Genomic DNA, 21347 nt, shown 5'->3' with positions numbered 1-21347 from the left:
GTTAGTTCCCCATAAGCGGTGGTTTAGCCTGTAGGAGTAGAAGTTGTCTGAAATAGAGTTCTTAATACAGCTTGACCTACTGTAGCTTGTTGTGCGGATAGCACATCTATACAGTAGTGTTTGGTGAATGTGTGAGGCGTAGACCAAGTGGCTGCCTTACAAATTTCTTGCATTGGGATGTTTCCTAAAAAGGCCATTGAAGCACCTTTTTTCCTTGTTGAATGTGCCCTGGGAGTAATGGGCAGTTGTCTTTTTGCTTTAAGGTAGCAGATTTGGATGCATTTAACTATCCATCTGGCTATACCTTGTTTTGATATTGGGTTACCTGCATGAGGTTTTTGGAATGCAATAAATAGCTGTTTAGTTTTTCTGATGTTCTTCGTTCTGTCAATGTAGTACATTAATGCTCTTTTGACATCTAATGTATGTAGTGCTCTTTCAGCCACAGAATCTGGCTGTGGGAAGAATACTGGTAGTTCTACCGTTTGATTTAGATGGAATGGAGAAATAACTTTTGGTAAAAATTTTGGATTAGGTCGTAGGACGACCTTATTTTTATGTATTTGTATAAAAGGTTCTTGTGTTGTGAACGCTTGAATTTCACTTACTCTTCTTAGAGATGTAATGGCGATGAGAAAGGCAACTTTCCAGGTGAGGAATTGTATTCCGCAAGAGTGCATGGGTTCGAAAGGTGGGCCCATGAGTCTTGTTAGAACCACGTTTAGGTTCCATGAAGGAACAGGTGGTGTTCTTGGTGGTATAATTCTTTTAAGCCCTTCTATGAATGCTTTGATAACTGGTATCCTATACAAGGAAGTTGAATATGTAGTTTGTAGGTATGCAGATATTGCTGCAAGGTGTATTTTAATAGAAGAGAAGGCTAGCTTTGCTTTTTGTAAATGGAGCAAGTAATTTACTATATGTTTTGGAGTTGCCTCTAGTGGTTGTATCTGATTATGATGGCAGTACCAAACAAATCTTTTCCACTTACTTGCGTAGCAGTGTCTAGTGGATGGCCTTCTGGCCTGCTTTATGACTTCCATACACTCTTGGCTAAGTTGTAAGTGTCCGAATTCTAGGATTTCAGGAGCCAGATTGCTAGATTCAGCGATGCTGGGTCCGGGTGTCTGATCTGTTGGTTGTGTTGCGTTAACAGATCTGGTTTGTTGGGCAGTTTGATGTGTGGTACTACAGACAGATCTAGCAGTGTTGTGTACCAGGGTTGTCTTGCCCACGTTGGTGCTATTAAAATGAGTTTGAGTTTGTTTTGACTCAATTTGTTTACTAGGTAAGGAAGGAGAGGGAGAGGAGGAAAAGCGTAAGCAAATATTCCTGACCAGTTCATCCATAGGGCATTGCCTTGGGATTGCTTGTGTGGGTATCTGGACGCGAAGTTTTGGCATTTTGCGTTCTCTTTTGTTGCAAATAAGTCTATTTGTGGTGTTCCCCAGAGTGTGAAGTAGGTGTTCAGAATTTGTGGGTGGATTTCCCATTCGTGGACTTGCTGGTGATCTCGAGAGAGATTGTCTGCCAGCTGATTCTGGATCCCCGGAATAAACTGTGCTATTAGACCAATTTGATGGTGGATTGCCCACTTCCATATTTTTTGAGCTAACAAGCTTAACTGCGTTGAATGTGTTCCTCCTTGTTTGTTTAGATAATACATCGTTGTCATGTTGTCTGTTTTGACAAGGATGTATTTGTGGGTTATGATTGGTTGGAAAGCTTTTAGTGCTTGAAAAACTGCTAATAATTCTAGATGATTTATATGCAGTTTTGTTTGATGTATGTTCCATTGTCCTCTTATGTTGTGTTGATTGAGATGTGCTCCCCACCCTGTCATGGAAGCATCTGTTGTTATTACGTACTGTGGCACTGGGTCTTGGAAAGGCCGCCCTCTGTTTAAATTTATACTGTTCCACCATAGAAGCGATAGGTAAGTTTGGCGGTCTAGCAACACCAGATCTAGAAGGTGACCCTGTGCTTGAGACCACTGTGAGGCTAGGCACTGTTGTAAGGGCCTCATGTGCAGTCTTGCGTTTGGGACAATGGCTATGCATGAGGACATCATGCCTAGGAGCTGTAGTATTGTTCTTGCTTGTATTGTTTGGTTTGGAGACATGTGTTGAATGACCCTGTTGAAATTGTGGATCCTTTGTGGAGTTGGCGTTGCTACTCCTTTTGTCGTGTCTATTATGGCTCCTAGATATTGCTGTACTTTGCTTGGCAGAATGTTTGATTTTGCAAAGTTGACGGTGAACCCTAGATTGTAGAGGGTTTGTATGACTTGATTTGTGTGGTTTGAGCATTGTGTGAGCGAACTGGTTTTGATTAGCCAGTCGTCTAGATACGGGAACACATGTATTTGCTGCCTTCTGATGTGTGCAGCGACTACTGCTAGGCATTTTGTGAATACTCTTGGAGCGGTTGTTAAACCAAAAGGCAATACTTTGAATTGGTAATGTATTCCTTTGAATACAAACCTTAGATATTTCCTGTGTGATTGATGTATTGGTATATGGAAATATGCGTCCTTGAGGTCTAGGGTTGTCATGTAGTCGTGTTTTCTGAGCAATGGTAACACTTCTTGTAGTGTGACCATGTGAAAGTGGTCTGATTTGATGAATGTGTTTACTACCCTGAGGTCTAGAATTGGTCTCAGTGTTTCGTCCTTTTTTGGTATCAAGAAGTACAGTGAATAAACTCCTGTGTTTATTTGTGTGCTTGGTACTAACTCTATTGCATTTTTTTGCAGTAGTGCTTGAACTTCTATCTCTAGAAGCTGTGAATGGTATTTTGATAAATTTTGTGATTTTGGTGGTATGTCTGGAGGGAATTGCATGAATTCTATGCAATAACCATGTTGGATAATTGCTAGGACCCATGTGTCTGTAGTTATTTTGTCCCATGCTTCGTAATATTGATGTATCCTCCCCCCCACTGGTGTTGTGTGGGAGGGGTGAGTGACGTGTGAGTCACTGCTTGTTGGTAGTGGTTTTGGGGCTTTGAAATCTTCCTCTATTTCTAGGAAATTGCCCCCCTCTATACTGGCCCCGAAAACCTCCCCTGTACTGTCCCTGGTAGGTGGGCGGTGCGGACTGTGAGGTGCTAGCTTGTGTGGCCTGACCCCGAAACCCTCCTCTAAAAGGTGTTTTGCGGAAGGTGTTATAAGATCCTCTGCTCTGCGGGGAGTAGAGTGCGCCCATGGCCTTGGCAGTGTCAGTGTCCTTCTTGAGCTTTTCTATGGCTGTGTCGACCTCCGGACCGAACAGAAGTTTCTCGTTTACTGGCATGTTAAGCACTGCCTGCTGAATTTCTGGCTTGAATCCAGACGTTCTGAGCCATGCGTGCCTACGGATGGTAACCGACGTATTAATGGTTCTTGCGGCCGTGTCTGCTGCATCCATGGAGGAGCGTATTTGATTGTTGGAAATGTTTTGACCCTCCTCAACAACCTGTTTTGCTCTTTTTTGCAGATCTTTTGGGAGATGTTCAATGAGATGCTGCATCTCATCCCAGTGGGCTCTGTCGTATCGCGCTAGCAGCGCTTGTGAATTTGCGATGCGCCACTGGTTTGCTGCTTGGACAGCAACCCTCTTCCCGGCTGCATCGAACTTCCTACTTTCTTTATCTGGGGGAGGTGCATCCCCAGAAGTGTGTGAGTTTGCCCGTTTTCTGGCAGCCCCTACCACCACAGAGTCTGGTGGCAGCTGAGAGGTGATGAATACAGGGTCCGTAGGAGGCGCCTTATACTTTTTGTCCACCCTAGGCGTCACTGCCCTACTTTTAACTGGCTCCTTGAAAATGTCCTTTGCATGGCGTAGCATGCCTGGGAGCATCGGCAGGCTTTGGTAGGAGCTGTGGGTTGAGGAGAGGGTGTTAAATAAAAAATCATCCTCTACTTGTTCCGAGTGTAGTTCCACATTATGGAATAATGCTGCTCTAGCCACCACTTGTGAGTAGGCTGTGCTGTCTTCCGGTGGTGATGGCCTAGTTGGGTATGTGTCTGGGCTGTTATCAGACACTGGTGCGTCATACAAGTCCCACGCATCCTGATCTTGGTCATCGTGGCTCATGGCGGTGTGAGCTGGCGAATGTGACGGGGTGTAAGTTGGCGAAGCCGGAGTTACAGGTGGAGGCGAGGGAGGAGGTGTTACCTTTTGTGCTGTTTGTTGCTGAGGAGTAAACTGAAGCGTTCTCTTTCGTTTGACAGGTGGAAGGGTACTGATCTTCCCAGTCCCCTGCTGAATAAAGATACGCTTTTGCGTGTGATCCACGTCAGTGGATTGCAGTTCTTGTTCAAATCTATGTTTCTTCATTTGAGAAGACATAGAATGCTCTTCAGTGTAGGAGCCAGAAACAGGGTCTGATGTCGCTTTTTTCGGCTCCGAAAACCCAGTCGATTGTTTTTTCGGCTCCGAGGTAACCTTCCTCTTTTTCTGTGCCGAAAATTCCTGGCCTCTATGGTCTTCGGCGCCACTGTCTCGGCGTCGATCCGTGTCGACACCGAACTCTCGGTGTCGATGCTTCTGTTTAGCACTCTCTCGGTCCCGAGGAGGCTGCGTGCCGGTGTCTCGACCGAAGTCGGACGATCTCGACACTGAATGGGCCTTTTTCGGTGCCGATTGTTGGTCACCGAGAATTTGGGTGGAGCCATGGCCGGTTGGCAGTGGCGTCCCCTGGGCCTTCTTTCCTTTTTTAAGGTTTGATCTCGACGTCTTACTCACAGTTCTTGTAGAGTGTAGCTCGTCGGAGTCTGAGTCCTGGATGGAAAAGGATTCCTCCTGTTCCTCTTCTGTCTCGAACTGTGGACGCTCTTTTGGCGTGGACGCCATCTGGAGTCTTCTCGCTCGACGGTCGCGCAGAGTTTTTCGGGACCGGAACGCCCGACAGGCCTCACAGGATTCTTCGCTGTGCTCGGGTGACAGGCACAGATTACAGACCGAGTGTAGGTCCGTATAAGGATATTTGTTGTGGCATTCGGGGCAGAATCGAAACGGGGTCCGATCCATCGGCGTTGTCCTCCACGCGGTCGGGCCGACTAGGCCCCGACGGGGTGCCGAAATCTACCCCGAAGGGCACCGAGGCGCTTCGATGTTCAACGCGTCGTCGTATGTGTCTATCTCTAACCGGATCGCAACGATACCGTCGAAAATCTTCCGTCTTCAGCTATCTTTCCGTTCCGAAACTCGGAGCGACAGGAACACGTCCGAACCCGATGGCGGAAAGAAAACAATCGAAGATGGAGTCGACGCCCATGCGCAATGAGCACAGAAGGTGGAGTCACTCGGTCCCGTGACTCGAAAACACTTCTTCGAAGAAAAACAACTTGTAACACTCCGACCCAACACCAGATGGCGAGCTCATGCATACCATGTGTATCTACAGCGACAGATGCCATCGAACCAAAGGTTACGTTCCTTTGGCAACAATATTTGAGGTAGATACGGTATATTCCTGTATGTGCAGTCACGCTATTCCTCCTCCCCTGATGAGCTGATGCCATGATTAATATCTAAAGGTATGCCAACATATCATGATGCAGTGTTTCTTGCTGTCATCAAAACTATCTCAGTACCTAAAGAAGTATAGAAAAAGTAGAGGGAACTGAAGTTAACACACTAGTCCGTGCCTTATGTGTCACAATTAGATCTTGGGCAGTTGAGTTTGAGGCTGGAGCTCAGTGACAAAACCTAGTGACGCTGAAGCTGAGTAGCAACACCTAGTGTCACTGGAGAGCTATTGCTGAGGAAAAGGTTTCTAGATCCAATATGACACCTGGACTATAACAGGAAGATCTAGTATCAACCAGAAATATCAATGCCAAAGCGAAGTATTTTTTTCTTTTTGCTCGACACATTTATTTTCCCTATAGACACTACCTCCAGTGGTTTATTCCCGGTGTGAGAGGATTTCCATTAGTTACTGGGCTACTGTCTCACTTCTTGGCTATTCAGTCTCACTTTGGCTGTGATGCATCATAGGTGGTAAAAGCAGCGCAAGTTAAAGAAGTTCCTAAGCTGAATTGGAGTCCACAAGTACATTTTCAGAATTAGGGGATTGAGGATAGAAGCATAGGCAAATACATGAAGAAGACATGGGTGATAGGGAGAAGTGTCAGGTGCTCTAGAGGAAATGGTCAATCTGTGGCGGGAATGGTGGGCAGGCGAACTACTAACATTGTAAGCAGCCATGGTAGATACTTCTGGGGGCAGGGCAGGAGGGAAGGGTACTGACAGGAAGTTACAGCTGTTTGCCCTTTGTGCAAGGCAATAATGAATTGTTCCTGTCCATCCATTAGGCATATTGGCTTTCCTTTTGGAAGGCGTTAACAGCTGGCAATGCCGGCAAAAGTGGGTAATGCAGGTTAAAGAATACATTCATTGGAATGTTTAGAGTAAGCCAGGCACTCACATTGCATGGAATGGCATTCATAACAACCGGTAGAGGCCGATAGATTAAACTATGCAGGCACATTTATGTGGTAAGAGCATTACTGGCCTTTCCATCAATTGACAACTCTTGTCTTTGTTCCTTAATCTACTTATAAATATTTTTATGTGGCTCTGCCAATAACTCATGATTCCCAATTAATAAAAACATATACGGCCTGCGGTTGTGTTTCTGATGACATATTACTGACACAGAAGTTAGTCAATGCTGATCACAGCTGAAAGAGGAACACTATTGTTACTGGAAAGTGAAATCGACTTCCTCTAAGATAAAGATTATACCATATATACCAAAAAATGGATAATATATTTATGAAGCCCCAGATATTTATTTTCGATGAAATACACTACACTTTATGGTACATTACCTCATTTATTTTGCCACAAAATATTTCTACATTTGAGATGCAAAAGTTGGAGGGTGTAAAGTTTGCAGAGAGGTTCACTATCAAAAATGCTGAGTGAGGGAGAGTAAATAAAATGTGTTTGCCATACAATTTTACTCTATGGTTTATGGTCCATGTTGGACATTGTACGTGGGGGAACCTCTTGCCTCCCCCCAGTTGGGGAATTGATGTTATGCCTGCCTCCCCGCCTTTACTCCACCTCCCCTCCTCCACATTCCCCTTGCTTTCTCAGGATCAAGTGGTTTCCGCCTCTTAGCTGCAATGTTAATTCTCTGTTAATATATTTGTTCATGTCTTATCTGACGATTTCGAAGATTATATTTGATGATTTTGCAATAAATCGAAAATGTGAATAAAGAAGTTAAAAAATGGTTTATGGTCCTTACAAGTCAATGTCAGATAGCCAGTAAAGCAATACGCCTAGCTTCTCTTTTCAGTCGCTGCTGACTTTACTAGAAAGCCCCCACATATTCGGTCAAACCCTACATTTTGTTATTTTCTTTAAGCCTCTGTACGAAAAGGCTAAACATGTTGTGTTGCATGTTAATAACGAAGGGTTTACAGTCAAAACAAAATTAAAATGAACAACCTACATTTTAAGCACAGTAACAAAACCGACAAAAGTGGAACGAGACACTGGACCCAACAACTATTAATAACTGGGGATAGCAAGAAGCATCTTTATTAAAGTTATCCCTTTCGTATTGTTTTCAAAATGGTGATATGAATAAACGAATGATATCTATGGAGAGTGAGAAACTACAAACTGTAAAATGAAGCAAGCAATATATTCACTCGTGTTTCCAACTTTACATGAATCTGAGGTCCTGATAGCTTGTCATAAATAGTTAACATTTCGGGCTACAATGGATCATTGATGCCAAAAAACAACGAAAACAGTGCTGCCATCGGAGGACACGAGCAACCAGCTCGGACTGCAGATTTACAAACGGTAAGCAACAATGAACAACAGCATGATATGAACTTTGTAATAGTATGATCAGCACCACCAGAAAAACAATTTAGCGGATCAAATCACTTGAAACCCACCAGATTGAAACTCCGATCGTTTATCGTAGAAGGGTGTGCAGACGAAAGCAGAGTTTAGTGGAGGACTTACTGAACGTTTTTTAACACATAAAGTCAGTGTTTAAATTGGCAGACTGAATGGGCCAGTTCAGGCGACCAACAGAAACATACCCAAGACCCTCCACAGACCTATGTTTAGTTAGTGCTAACAATCATGACAGGTACAATCTAACTATGCTGGTGTTTCTCATCCAAATGGTGCATGGCGAAAATATGACAGAGTTTGAAGAATCAAGTCCAATTCATTTTGGTGTCTGTGTTCAGTGTCAGTAACATCGGGCCTGGCATCGGGATACTGGCCAGTAGTTGTGGTCTTGGCACCATAGGTGGTGTTGGACGTAGCTCCGGCTTCAGAGCCAGTGAAGTTGGCGACAAAAGTAAAGTTTCAGCCAGCTGTGGATAAGGTACTGGAGTAGAATCGAGGGAGAGTGGAGCAGTCCGTGATGGGGACAGATCTGCCAGTGAGAACACAACTGGCATCCACCTTGAATCCATGGGGTCTGAAGGTGCTCCAAAGGGACCCAGTGAAGCACCAAGAACTTTGTCCATGGCCAGGTGAAGCTCATGGAGCTGTTATGGTGTCGCTGTCTGTTATGGACCAGGGGAAGTGTCAGTTCAGAACGTGGAGACAGACTTCGTGGCGTGAAAGTGCTCGGAGCACTGCCTCAGTCGGAGTGATAGGATGAAAGGGACTCATGCTTGGATTTTTTATGTTTCTTATGGGACTGTCTTAACTTACCTGAGCACTGTGACCTCGATGAGGACTGGCCACGAAAGAAAACACAGGAGTGAGAGCGGGTCAGCGACTTCGCTCGAGACCACGTCTTCGACTTTTTTGGTTTGGCAATAACAAGTATAGCCTCTCGATCCCAAATGGCCATGATGTACAAGTTACTTACCTTCGGTAACATAATATCTGGTAGAGACATAATCTAATTGCAGATTCCTTACCTTAGAATTTCCCCCAGGCATCAGACTAGATCCGGAGATTTTTCTTCGAACAATACCCTTGCGCGTTGGTAGGTGGCGTTGGTCGATTCCGCGGGCATCGTAGTCGCCTTGATGACATCGGGAGTAGTACATAGACGCCGCCTCAGAGCAGTGAAATCAGTTTCTTTTAACGACTTTCCACGCCAAAGCGCAGAGCCGCTAAGAACCTGAAAGGGGAATTCCTGTCCCTAGAAATCAGTTCGCAAGCGGGGAGGATGGGTGGGTTGGTAAGGAATCTGCAACTAGAATATGTCTTTACCAGATATTTCATTACCGAAGGTAAGTAACTTGTACATCTGATAGAGACTTCTAGTTGCAGATTCCTTACGTTAGAATAGATACCCAAGCAATGCCATCCTCGGTGGTGGGCTGCGAACCAAGATCATACTAGGAAGTCCTGCAGGACCGAACGACCAAAGTAGCTGTCCCAACAGAGCTGACTGTCCAGGCAGTAGTGTTCAGCAAACGTGTGCAGGAGCGCCCACGTAGCTGCCTGGCAGATATCCAGGACAGGAACTCCGTGTGCCAATGCAGTGGAAGCAGCAGTTGCTCTGGTGGAATGAGCACGCAAGCCCTCAGGGGGTTGCTTCTTGGCCAAAGCGTTTGACCTCTTCATGCAAAGAAGTACCCATCGAGAGATGGTACGTTTTTGCACCTCCGTCCCTTTTTTCGTACCCACATACCTGACAGAGTTGATCGTCCACCCGGAAATCTTTAGTACGATTAAGATAGAACGCCAATGCTCTTTTTGGGTCCAGACGGTGGAGTCTCTCCTCCTCATGGGAAGGATGTGGGGATGCATAGAAAGTAGGCAGGGTGATGGACTGGCCTACATGAAAAGGCGTAACCACATTTTGGAAGGAAGGAAGCCTTAGTGCGCAACATCACTTTGTCAGGGTCCACAGACAAGTATGGAGGCTTGGATGAAAGGGTCTGAAGCTCATTCACCCTGCGAGCAGAGGTGATGGCAACAAGAAAGACAGTTTTGAAGGTGATGAGCCGTAAGGGACAACTGTGCATCGGCTCAAAGGGAGTACACATTAAATAAGTAAGGGCAAGATTGAGGTCCCACTGAGGCATGATAAATGGTGTGGTAGGAAATAAATGGGTGAGTCCTTTTAGGAATCTACTCACAATAGGAGAGCAGATCAGGTAACCTAAGGAAGGCCGAGATGGCAGATAAATACCCTTTAAGGGTGCCCAAAGCAGAGCCCTGCTGGGCTAAAGAAAGAATGAACAAAAGAACCTCGGATAGAGGGGCAGAGACGGTGTAGGAAGTTGGCTCTGTATATAGTATCTCAAAGTAAGAGATAGTGCACAGAGTCCAAGGGTTCCCCTTAGGGGTAAGATAGTGGCAAAATTAGATAATTCTAATGCTCTATTTTATGGTAGTGTGGTCGAGCAGTAGGCTTATCATAGCGTAGTGTTAAGCATTTGTTGTACACACACAGGCAATAAATGAGGAACACACACTCAAAAACTTAACTCCAGGCCAATAGTTTTTATATAGAAAAATATATTTTCTTAATTTATTTTTAGAACCTTTTGCCTTTTAGAAGGCACTTACAAGCTCAAGCTCCTGGGCATAGGCAGCTCACCGCTGGAGGTTCAAGGCAACCCCAAAGTTACCACACCAGCAGCACGGGGCCGGTCAGGTGCAGAGGTCAAAGAGGAGCCCAAAACACATAGGCGCCTATGTAGAACAGGGGTGCTCTGGTTCCAGTCTGCCAGCAGGTAAGTACCTGCGTCTTCGGAGGGCAGACCAGGGGGGCAAGGGGGGAGGATTTGCAGAGCACTGGGAAGACACAAGTAGGGACACAAAACACACCCTCAGCGGCACAGGGGCAGCCGGGTGCAGTGTGCAAAGCAGGCGTCGGGTTTGTAATAGAAACCAATGGAGGGACCCAGGGGGTCACTCTAGCGGTGCAGGCAGGGCACAGGGGGGGGGGCTTCTCGGGCCAGCCACCAACTGGGCTAGGCAGAGGGTCGCCTGATGGTCTCTCCCGCACTGAAGTTCGGTTCCTTCTGGTCCTGGGGGCTGCGGGTGAGGTGCTTGGTCCAGGCGTCGGGTTCCTTGTTACAGGCAGTTGCGTTCAGGGGGAGCCTCTGGATTCTCTCTGCATGTGTCGCTGTGGGGGTTCAGGGGGGTCGTCTCGGGTTTCTCACGAGGTCGCAGTCGCCTGGGAGTTCTCCCTGTAGTGTTGGTTATCTGGAGCTCGAGACAACAGGGTGACTCATTCTTGTTTTTCTCATTATCTCCTCTAGCCTTGCCGCCAAAAGTGGGGGCAGTAGCCGGAGGGGCGGGCATCTCCACTAGCTGGGATGCCCTGGGGTACTGTAACGAAAGGCATGAGCCTTTGAGGCTCACCGCCAGGTGTCACAGTTCCTGCAGGGGGAGGTGAGAAGCACCTCCACCCAGTACAGGCTTTGTTCCTGGCCACAGAGTGACAAAGGCACTCCCCCCATGTGGCCAGCAACTCGTCTGGTTGTGGCAGGCTGGCAGAAACTGGTCAGCCTAGCAATAAGAGTCGGACTGGTATTCAGGGGGCATCTCTAAGATGCCCCCTGGCTGTATTTTACAAAAAATCCCACACTGGCATCAGTGTACATTTATTGTGCTGAGAAGTTTGATACCAAACTTCCCAGATTTCAGTGTAGCCATTATGGAACTGGGGAGTTTGTATACGACAAACTCCCAGACCATATACTGTTTATGGCTACCCTGCACTTACAATGTCTAAGGTTTTGCTTAGACACTGTAGGGGCATAGTGCTCATGCACATATGTCCTCACCTGTGGTATAGTGCACCCTGCCTTAGGGCTGTAAGGCCTGCTAGAGGGGTGACTTACCTATGCCACAGGCAGTGTGAGGTTGGCATGGCACCCTGAGGGGAGTGACATGTCGACTTAGTCATTTTCTCCCCACCAGCACACACAAGCTGTGAGGCAGTGTGCATGTGCTGAGTGAGGGGTCCCCAGGGAGGCATAATACATGCTGCAGCCCTTATAGACCTTCCCTGGCATCAGGGCCCTTGGTACCAGGGGTACCATTTACAAGGGACTTATCTGAGTGCCAGGGCTATGCCAATTGTGGGAACAAAGGTACAGTTTAGGGAAAGAACACTGGTGCTGGGGCCTGGTTAGCAGGGTCCCAGCACACTTTCAATCATAACTGGCATCAGCAAAAGGCAAAAAGTCAGGGGGTAACCATGCCAAGGAGGCATTCCCTTACAGAGAGGATCAACAGATTTGTTGGTGTACCATGCCACAAATTTATGCCAATAGGGACACCTGGCTGCTAAGATAACTTCGGGTGGAAGATCAAAAGTCTTCAACTGCCGCCGCTCAATCTCCAGGCATGAAGGCGGAGATTGGACAGGTGGGGGTGGAGAACCGTCCCCTGTTGCTGCAACAGAAGATCCGCCCGAAGAGGCAGTCTGAGTGGAGAATCGATGGCCATGCTCAATAGCTCTGGATACCAGACTCTCCGTGCCCAGTCCGGAGCCACCAAGATGACTTGGGCCAGGTCGTTCCTGATCTTCTTGAGAACTCTCAGCAGAAGTGGTATAGGCGGAATGGTGTAAAGGAGGCCGGAGTTCCACTCGAGACGCAAAGCGTCTCCGAGCGAGTGCCACCTTAGAAACTTCAACGCGCAAAACAGCTGACATTGCGCGTTCTCTGAAGAGGCAAATAGATCTAACCAAGGCTCTCCCCACTGTTGAAAGAGACCTTGCGCCACCTCCGGATACAGACGTCATTCATGATCGGCTGTGCATCGACAGCCGAGTTCATCCGCTCTGGCGTTGAAAGAACCCACCAGATGTTGAACCACTAAGGTAATGCCCTGATGTTTCAGCCATGTCCAGAGATGTAGGGCCTCTTGACAAAGGGTCCAAGACCCTGCTCCGCCTTGTTTTGTGCAGTACCACAGGACGGTAGTATTGACAGTGAGCACCTGCACTACTTTCCCTTTGAGAGAGGGAAGAAATGCTTTAAACGCAAGCCTGATCGCCCGGAGCTCCAGAAGGTTGACATGGAGCCCAGACTCCGACGAAGACCAGAGGCCTCTGATCTCCGTCTCTCCCATGTGGCCGTCCCAACCCAGAAGTCACGCATCTGTCACTGTAGATAGATCTGGTTGGGGAAGGGAATTGGATCTGCTGTGGACCCAATGCGGATTCAAAAGCCACCAATGCTGGTCTTTCGCAGTCCCCTCCGAGATCTGGACCATGTCGGAGAGATTCCCCTGATGCTGCACCCACAGGAACTTCAAGCTCCACTGCAGAGCCTGCACATGCCATTTGGCATGTGTCACTTGCAGGACGCGGGAGACCATGAGGCCCAGCAGCCTCAGAGTCAGTCTCACCGAAACCCAAGACAGAGGCTGAAAGATTGGAATCATAGCCTGAATATCTTGGACTTGCTTTTCGGGAGGATAAGCCCAAAACTGCACTGAGTCCAGAACAGCTCAGATGAAAGGGAGCGCCTGAGAGGGAGTCAGGTGTGACTTCAGCACTTTTATAGTGGACCCCAGCGAGTGCAGGGGGTTCGCCGTAGTCTGAAGGTGGGAGACGACTTTCAAGGGTGAGGCCGCCTTCAACAGCCAGTCGTCGAGGTAGGGAAAGACTATACCCCTAACCTGCGCAGATGAGCTGCAACCACCGCCATCACTTTCGTGAACCCCCAAGGGGCGCTGGTAAGGCCGAAGGGGAGCATGGTAAACTGGTAGTGCTTGTGACCTACCACGAATCGTAGGTAACGTCTGTGGGCAGGCAGGATGGGGATGTGGAAATAAGCGTCCTGCAAGTCCAACGCTACCATCCAGTCTCCTGGGTCTAAGGCAGACAGAACCTGAGCCAGGTGAGCATTTTAAATGTCTCCTTCTTGAGTAAGTAGTTTAGGTCCCGAAGGTCTAGGATAGGGCGTAAGCCCTTGTCCTTTTCCGGCACCAGAAAGTAGCGGGAATAACAACCACGACCTACTTCGGGCACAGGGACCTTCTCCAAGGCCAAGAGAGCCATGACTTCCTGGCGGAGAAGTGCCAAATAATCCTCCAGGACTTGTCTGAGCGATGGAGGCATGGCTGGTGGGGCCGATTCAAACAGGAGGGTGTAGCCCTTTCGAACGATCTGCAAAACCCTCCTGTCCGTAGTGATGGTTTCCCAGTGGGGCAGGTGATAGTGAAACCTGCTACCAACTGGAAGGGAGTGAGGGGACGGACTAGGAGGGTTTGGAGGCTGCAGCAGGAGCAAAGGTGGACTGGGCAGACCTCTGGTTCCCTGTCCCACGCACATGTGGGATACCGCGTCCCTGGCCACGCAAAGGTGGCACGGTGGCTGGGCGGGGGACGTGACAGGGAGCCCCTTACGTGGCCACAAAAGTGTCGAAAAGCGGACTGGGGGGGTGAGGAGGCAGAGGAAAGACCAAGGGACTGAGCCGTAGCCTGGAAATCCTTGACTATCTCCAAGGCCGAGTCCGCTTTGTCTCCAAAGAAACAAGAGCCGTCAAAGGGCATGTCCATGAGGGACTCTTCGACTTTTCTTCTTCTTACCTGCACCCGAAGATTTTGAGGACGACGAGTGGTGATGGCCCCGCGAACGGTCTCGAGACCTTCCTCTCGATCAAGACCGGGACCTACGCTGAGTCGAGCGCCGGGCCACCATGAGTTTGAGGGACCGCTCCTTCAAGGCCTTTGGGTGCATGGACCGGCACTCGGAGCACGACTTCGGGTCGTGGTCGCGCTTAAGAAACTACAAACAAACCCGATGCAGATCCGTCACTGACATCATGCGGTGACAGTCCTCGCATGGCTTGAAACCGGTCTTCGGGGACATCCTCGACACTCCAAAAGCTCATTAGAAAACTCGACAAAACTGTAGAATTTAGTAAAAAATAGACCAGGCTAGCTCTTTCCGGATCAGCGTGTGGTGCGGAAAGAAAAGAACTGACATCACTGCGCTGAGGAGGCATCTATGTACTACTCCCGCTGTCATCACCACTACTACAACGGCAACGATGCCCTCTGAGTCGACCGACGCCACCTACCGACACGCAAGGGTACTGCTCGAAGAAAAATCTCCGGGATCCAGTCTGACGCCTGGGGGAAATTCTAAGGTAAGGAATCTGCAACTAGAAGTCTATATCAAATTATTTATTTTAGCACAGCAGCTGCACAACTTCAAGTCGTGTTTCGTGCCGTGGTACAAGAGAGCTTCTTCATGGGATTCAGTGACCAACATCTCTTGATCACAGGTATGACACAGTTTGAGCTCTGTTGTTTAAGAGGGTGTCATGCTGCACCCTGCAAGGTTTTTAAGTGAAAAACTCTCAATCAGGTATTAGCGGATTTGGAAGTTCCGGCTCAACATCTACAGGTGCAGAAAGAAAGGAACTGGTGTTAGTGCATGAAGGTAGTGCATATACATGACCAGGGGAGGGATGTTTCTGTCACAAAGCTGCACAACCACACCTATTGACGTGTGATGGAATTGCTACAAATGTTTCTGAGTCCAATCTAATGCCTGGGGATAATCACAAGGTGAGGGTTCTGCAGCTGGAAATTTCCATCAGACACATAAGTTCCTAAACTAAAATTGCACAAACCATCCATATAGATCACAGATTGCTAAAGGTGTTATACTTACCATTTTCATATCTCTGGAATGGATAAGACTTGGTTTATCACCCAGTATGTCCCAGATCTTAACATATTTATCCGCTGAAGATGTAACTAGGCATCCTTTTACTTGACTGCTTAACTGTAGTCCTAAAATGAAGGAACAAAGTATACTGTGTTTATATAGTCTTCAAAATTTGGAGAACAGACTAAGTAAGATGTGTAAGAACGAAATTGTTACTGTAGGAAGCTGGCTCTGTATGTACTATCTCAAAGTGAGAGATAGTGTGCACAGAGTCCAAGGGTTCCCCAAGAGGCTTAACAGAGGCAATATTAGATAATACTAATGCTCTATTTGTGGTAGTGTGGCCGAGCAGTTAGGCTTATCAGAGGGTAGTGTTAAGCATTTGTTGTACACATACAGGCAATAAATGAGAGCACACACTCAATAACTTAACTCCAGGCCAATAGGTTTTTATATAGAAAAATATTCCTTTCTTAATTTATTTTAGAACCACAAGATTCAAATTGCAGGTAAGTACATTAATGATCAGGTACTTTGCATAGTTATAGATAGAACTTTGAATCAAAACAGTAATGTACGCAGTTTGGCATAAAATGGCAATAAGCTATTTTAAAAGTGGACACTGCAAAATTCAACAGTTCCTGGGGGAGGTAAGTACAGGTTAGTTTTTGAGGTAAGTAAAGCACTTACAAGTTCAGTCTATGGGACATAGGCAGCCCACCGTTGGGGGTTCAAGTCAACCCTGAACACCCAGCACCAGCAACACAGGGCCGGTCAGGTGCAGAGGTCAAAGAGGGGCCCAAATAACATAGGTGCCATAGGGACTAGGGGTGCTCCGGTTTCAGTCTGCTAGCAGGTAAGTACCTGCGTCCTTGGGGAGCAGACCAGGGGGGTTTTGTAGATCCCTGAGGGGGGAGGGAGGGTGGTCACAAAAAGGCACACAAAATGCACCCTCAGAGACACAGGGGCAGCCGAGTGCAGTGTGCAAAGTAGGCATCGAGTTTTGTATTGAAATCAATGGAGGGACCCGGGGGTCACTCTGGCGATGCAGGCAGGGCACAGGGGGGCTTCTCGGGCCAACCACCGACTGGGCAAAGACTAAGGCCGCCTGCTGGTCACTCCTGCACCAGTATTTGGTTCCTTTCAGGCCTGGGGGCTGCAGGTGCAGTGCTTCTTCCAGGCGTCAGGTTCTTTGTCACCAGGCAGTCGCGGTCAGAGGGAGCCTCTGGATTCTCTCTGCAGACGTCATTGTGGGAGTGCAGGGAGGTCGTCTCAAGGTGTCCATGTTGTGGGAGTTGCTTGGGGGTCCTCGCTGCAGTGTTGGTTTCTCTGGACACGAGCCAGGGGCGTCGGGTGCAGAGTGTTGGGGACTCACGCTTCTGGAGTGAGGCTAGAGTCCCTTTAAAGTTGGTTTCCTCTATGTTGCTTAGACTGAGCCGCTGTCCACGAGAGTTCTTGGTCCTTTGGGTTGCAGGGTAGTCCTCAGTCGGCAGAGATCGCTGGTCACGCTGGATGCGTCGCTGTTGCAGGTTCTTTGAGGCTGGAGACAGGCCGGTAGGGCTGGTGCAAAGTCAGTTGTCGTCTCCGTCGTCTCTGCTGGGCTTTCAGATCAGCAGTCCTTCTTCTTTAGGTCATCAGGAAATCTCACTTCCTGGGTTCAGGGTCGCCCCTAAATACTAAATTTAGGGGTGTGTTTAGGGCTGGAGGGCAGTAGCCAATGACTACTGTCCCTAAGGGTGGCTACACCCTCCTTGTGCCTCTTCCCTGTGGGGAGGAGGGCACATCCCTAATCCTATTGGGGGAAATCCTCCAAAGCAAGATGGAGGATTTTCTAAGGCAGGGGTCACCTCAGCTCAGGACACCCTAGGGGCTGTCCTGGCTGGAGGGTGACTCCTCTTTGTTTTTATCATTATTTCTTCCGGACTTGCTGCCAAAAGTGGGGGCTGTGTCTGGGGGGGGCGGGCATCTCCACTAGCTGGGGTACCCTGGGGCGCTTTAACACCAGGCTTGAGCCTTTGAGGCTCACCGCCAGATGTTACAGTTCCTGCAGGGGGAGGTGTGTAGCACCTCCACCCAGGAAAGGCTTTGTTCCTGGTCACAGAGTGCACAAAGGCACTCACCCCATGTGGCCAGAAACCCATCTGGATGTGGCAGGCTGGCAGAAACTGGTCAGCCTAGCACTAGTAATTGGGCTGGTATGCAGGGGACATCTTTAAGATGCCCTCTGTGTGCATTTCTCAATAAATCCCACACTGGCATCAGTGTGGATTTATTGTGCTGATACGTTTTATACCAAACTTCCCAGTATTCAATGTAGCCGTTATGGAACTGTGGAGTTCGTGTTCACAAACTCCCAGACCATATACTCCTAATGGCTACCCTGCACTTACAATGTCTAAGAATTGGCTTAGACACTGTAGGGGCATAGTGCTCATGCAGCTATGCCCTCACCCGTGGTATAGTGCACCTTGCCTTATGGCTGTAAGGCCTGCTAGAGAGGTGACTTACCTATGCCACAGGCAGTGGGTTGTGGGCATGGCATCCTGAGGGGAGTGCCAGGTCGACGTAGTCATTTTCTCCCCACCAGCACACACAAGCGGTGAGGCAGTGCGCATGTGCTGAGTGAGGGGTCCCCAGGGTGGCATAAGACATGCTGCAGCCCCTAGAGACCTCCCCTGGCCACAGGGCCCTTGGTACCATGGGTACCATTTACAAGGGACTTATCTGTGTGCCAGGGCTATGCCAATCGTGGAGACAAAGGTACAGTTTTAGGGAAAGAACACTGGTGCTATGGCCTGGTTAGCAGGGTCCCAGCACACTTTGAACCATAACTAGCATCAACAAAAGGCAAAAAGTTAGGGGGTAACCATGCCGACAGTGGCATTTTCCTACACATGGTTAAAAGAAAAGTAAGGAGGAAAGATAGACCTGGGTAACAGAGAGAACATGAGACAAAGGCAGCCAAGAAATGCCGACAATGAGAACTGGTTGATTAACAGAATCATTAAAGTGTGTCAAAATACATCGTTCTCCAACTCCTGCAGTATCAGGATAAACACTGTACTTTGCCAAACAAATTCATTTAGAGATACTGAGAAATACCCCTGAAACAGTGCCTTTATCTCTTTGGTAACACAATTTTCACAACAAACTCAGTCAAATACATTCCTTAAATTAAACATCTTTCAGTAAGGTCAGTTTGCAATGTCCAAAGATATTGGCTTTCTGTTCCAAGAAGGGAGGCTACCAAACTATGTGCACATAAGCACCAAGAAAGTCTCTCTCATAGAAAAGCAGGATGCATACATAAACTAAAAAGCAACTATTAATGGTACAACAGGTACAAAGCTGATGTATTTTAACCTAACCCACTTTCCCAGGTCACTAATTAACAGTCCTGGGAAAATCACTGTTTTTCCCCACACAAATCCATGTCGTCATGCCAATGTATTCTGTAACAAGCTAATATATTTTGCGTGCAAGACTTCTCATTCCATACTTAGCTGGACAGCTATGTGCTTGAACAACTGCTAAATTACAATATCTAAATTAATAAAGAGCTAAATGTTAATGGACCTAGCTAGTTCCAGTATTCAACTAGCTGTAGGTTACATCAAATAAAAAAGCACATTTTGCTGACACTCAACTCAACCGGCAAAATCGATGTGTGTAAATGAACAAATTACTTTCCTTGGTAATGCCCTTTATGGTGAATACCTGCAAACTTCCCAATGTAAAGAATATTCCCACGCGCCAGACTGGCTACAGAGAATTTTCTCAGCAATGAGAAATGTGCACAGAGAGGAGATGCTATGTTGCACCACAGTGACTCCATTCCGCTCCGGGAGTGACGGAGCAGAGACACATACAAGTGTCACCCCCTTCAGCATGGACATCAGATTTTTAAACTTTCTCCTTCTATGCCCTCAAACGCGAAGCACTAAAAAACTGTTGCATGTACTGTGGCCACCAGACAGATCATTACCTAAGTCTAGTAAATTATTCTTCTGATGGATGAACAAGTTAGTTAACTTTGGTAACGCTCTTTCTGGCAGATACTAAACGCACATCCCTCACCTTTAGATTGTCCAGCACCAGACTGAATCTGGAGGATTTTTAAGCATATCCACTAAAAAGAGCATTACCGAAGGTAGGTAACTTGTTCTTCGATGGATACTTCTAACCACAGATTCCTCACCTTTAGAAGAGATACCAAAGTAGCACTTTCCTTGTGGTGTCCACTGTGGAAAGACTCAGACTAAAAAGATACTGACCTTTCTGTCTGAGCTGGCTGTCAAGGCAGTAATGATTCATATGCATTTGCACTCAAAACCATGCTGCAGCCACTCTGCATGCCAATACAGTGGTCAGCCTAAGCCCTGGTGGAATGGGACTTCAATGCTTCTGGAGACTGCCTTTTGGCCATCACATAGCTGATATTAATGAAGAGGACTATCCACATAAACAAAGTCCATTTCTGCACCACTTTGCATTTCTTTGACCCGGATACCCAAAAAATTGCTCATCAGCCACCCGATGGACTTTGGTACGACCTCTGTAAATGCTGTGCACTCTCTTGGGGTTCAAACGATGGCGATGGAGCCTCTCAGCCTCTTTCGAGGGTAAGGTGGGGTAAAGAACACTGGACGAGTGATAGTCTGCCCAACGTGAAAGGGAGTCACAGATTTATGGAGAAAGACCACTCTAATCCTCTGCACCAGTTTGGCCGGAAAAAAAGTTGTTTAGGGCAGCTGGACTGACAAAGCCTAAGTCACATGACGAGCTGATGTTATGGTGATGAGAAAGATCGTCTTTAGAGTCAAGAGATCTAGAGATGCCCTGCGCCACCTTCAGATGTTGTTGCCTTTCATAATCTGCTAGTTTTTGCCGGCTGAGTTTGTCCACCCTGGTGTGTAAAGATTTTAAATTATCAGGGAGACCCCTTGACGATTCAGTCAGGTTCAGAGGCACAGAGCCTTTTGCCACAGAGCTCAGGGCCCCACCCTGTCCTATTTGCTACAATACCACATAACAATGTTGTTTTACAGGAGGACCTGAACCAGCAGGGTGATGTGAAGCTGGGTCTCTGAGTTCTCTGATACCCAGACTACTTCCCCAACCCAGCAGTCCTCTGGGTGGAGTAGGGAAAGGGATTTTACACTGATTCAGCTGCAGTTAAGCAGCCACCACTGCAGATCGTTTGCAGTCTCCTTTGAAACCAGGAAGGAGTCCAACAGATTCCCTTGGTGCTTGGCTCAACGAGACTTTGGATCCCACGGCAGAGCTTGCATATTCCACCTGGCATGGTTGACAATCAGGATACATGAGGCCAGTAAGTCAAGAAGCCTGAGAGCTATCCTCACTGACACCCAGGGCAGGCTGAAACATCAGGATCATAGCTTGAATGTCTTGGACTCTCTGTTCTAGAAGAAAGGGCCAACAGTGTACCGTGTCCAGGATGGCTACAATGAAAGGGAGTCCCTTCGAAAGAGTCAGGTGTGAATTTGGCACATTAAAAGTGAACCCCAATGATGTCAGGAGACTTACTGTCACCTGAGGGTAGTCTGCGACTGACTGTGGAGAGGTCACCTTCAACAGCCAAGGAATAAGTTCCGAAGTAATGCTGCAACTACAGCCATAATCTTCATGGCCACCAGAAGGGCACTGGTTGAGCTGAACTAGAGCATGGCAAACTGAAAATGCGCGTGGCCCATCTTGACCCACAGTTATTGCATGTGGGCCTGCAGAATGGGGGTATACAGCAGGTC

At 47.7% G+C, this 21347-nt stretch overlaps 1 protein-coding gene across 1 annotated transcript in view; it reads right to left on the bottom strand.

Moving 5' to 3' along the window:
* PWP1 (PWP1 homolog, endonuclein) overlaps positions 1 to 21347 on the bottom strand; it is a 320357-nt gene that overhangs the window by 27096 nt on the left and 271914 nt on the right. Inside the window, exon 13 of the mRNA XM_069228384.1 lies at positions 15583 to 15704. Coding sequence (XP_069084485.1) covers positions 15583 to 15704 — 122 coding nt within the window. The remainder of the gene's footprint in view (positions 1 to 15582; positions 15705 to 21347) is intronic.

The sequence above is a fragment of the Pleurodeles waltl genome, chromosome 4_1 (assembly GCF_031143425.1).
Source record: "Pleurodeles waltl isolate 20211129_DDA chromosome 4_1, aPleWal1.hap1.20221129, whole genome shotgun sequence".
Taxonomy (NCBI): domain Eukaryota; kingdom Metazoa; phylum Chordata; class Amphibia; order Caudata; family Salamandridae; genus Pleurodeles; species Pleurodeles waltl.
Note: the sequence above shows the minus strand (reverse complement) of the source record. Positions and strands in the feature narration are given on the sequence as shown.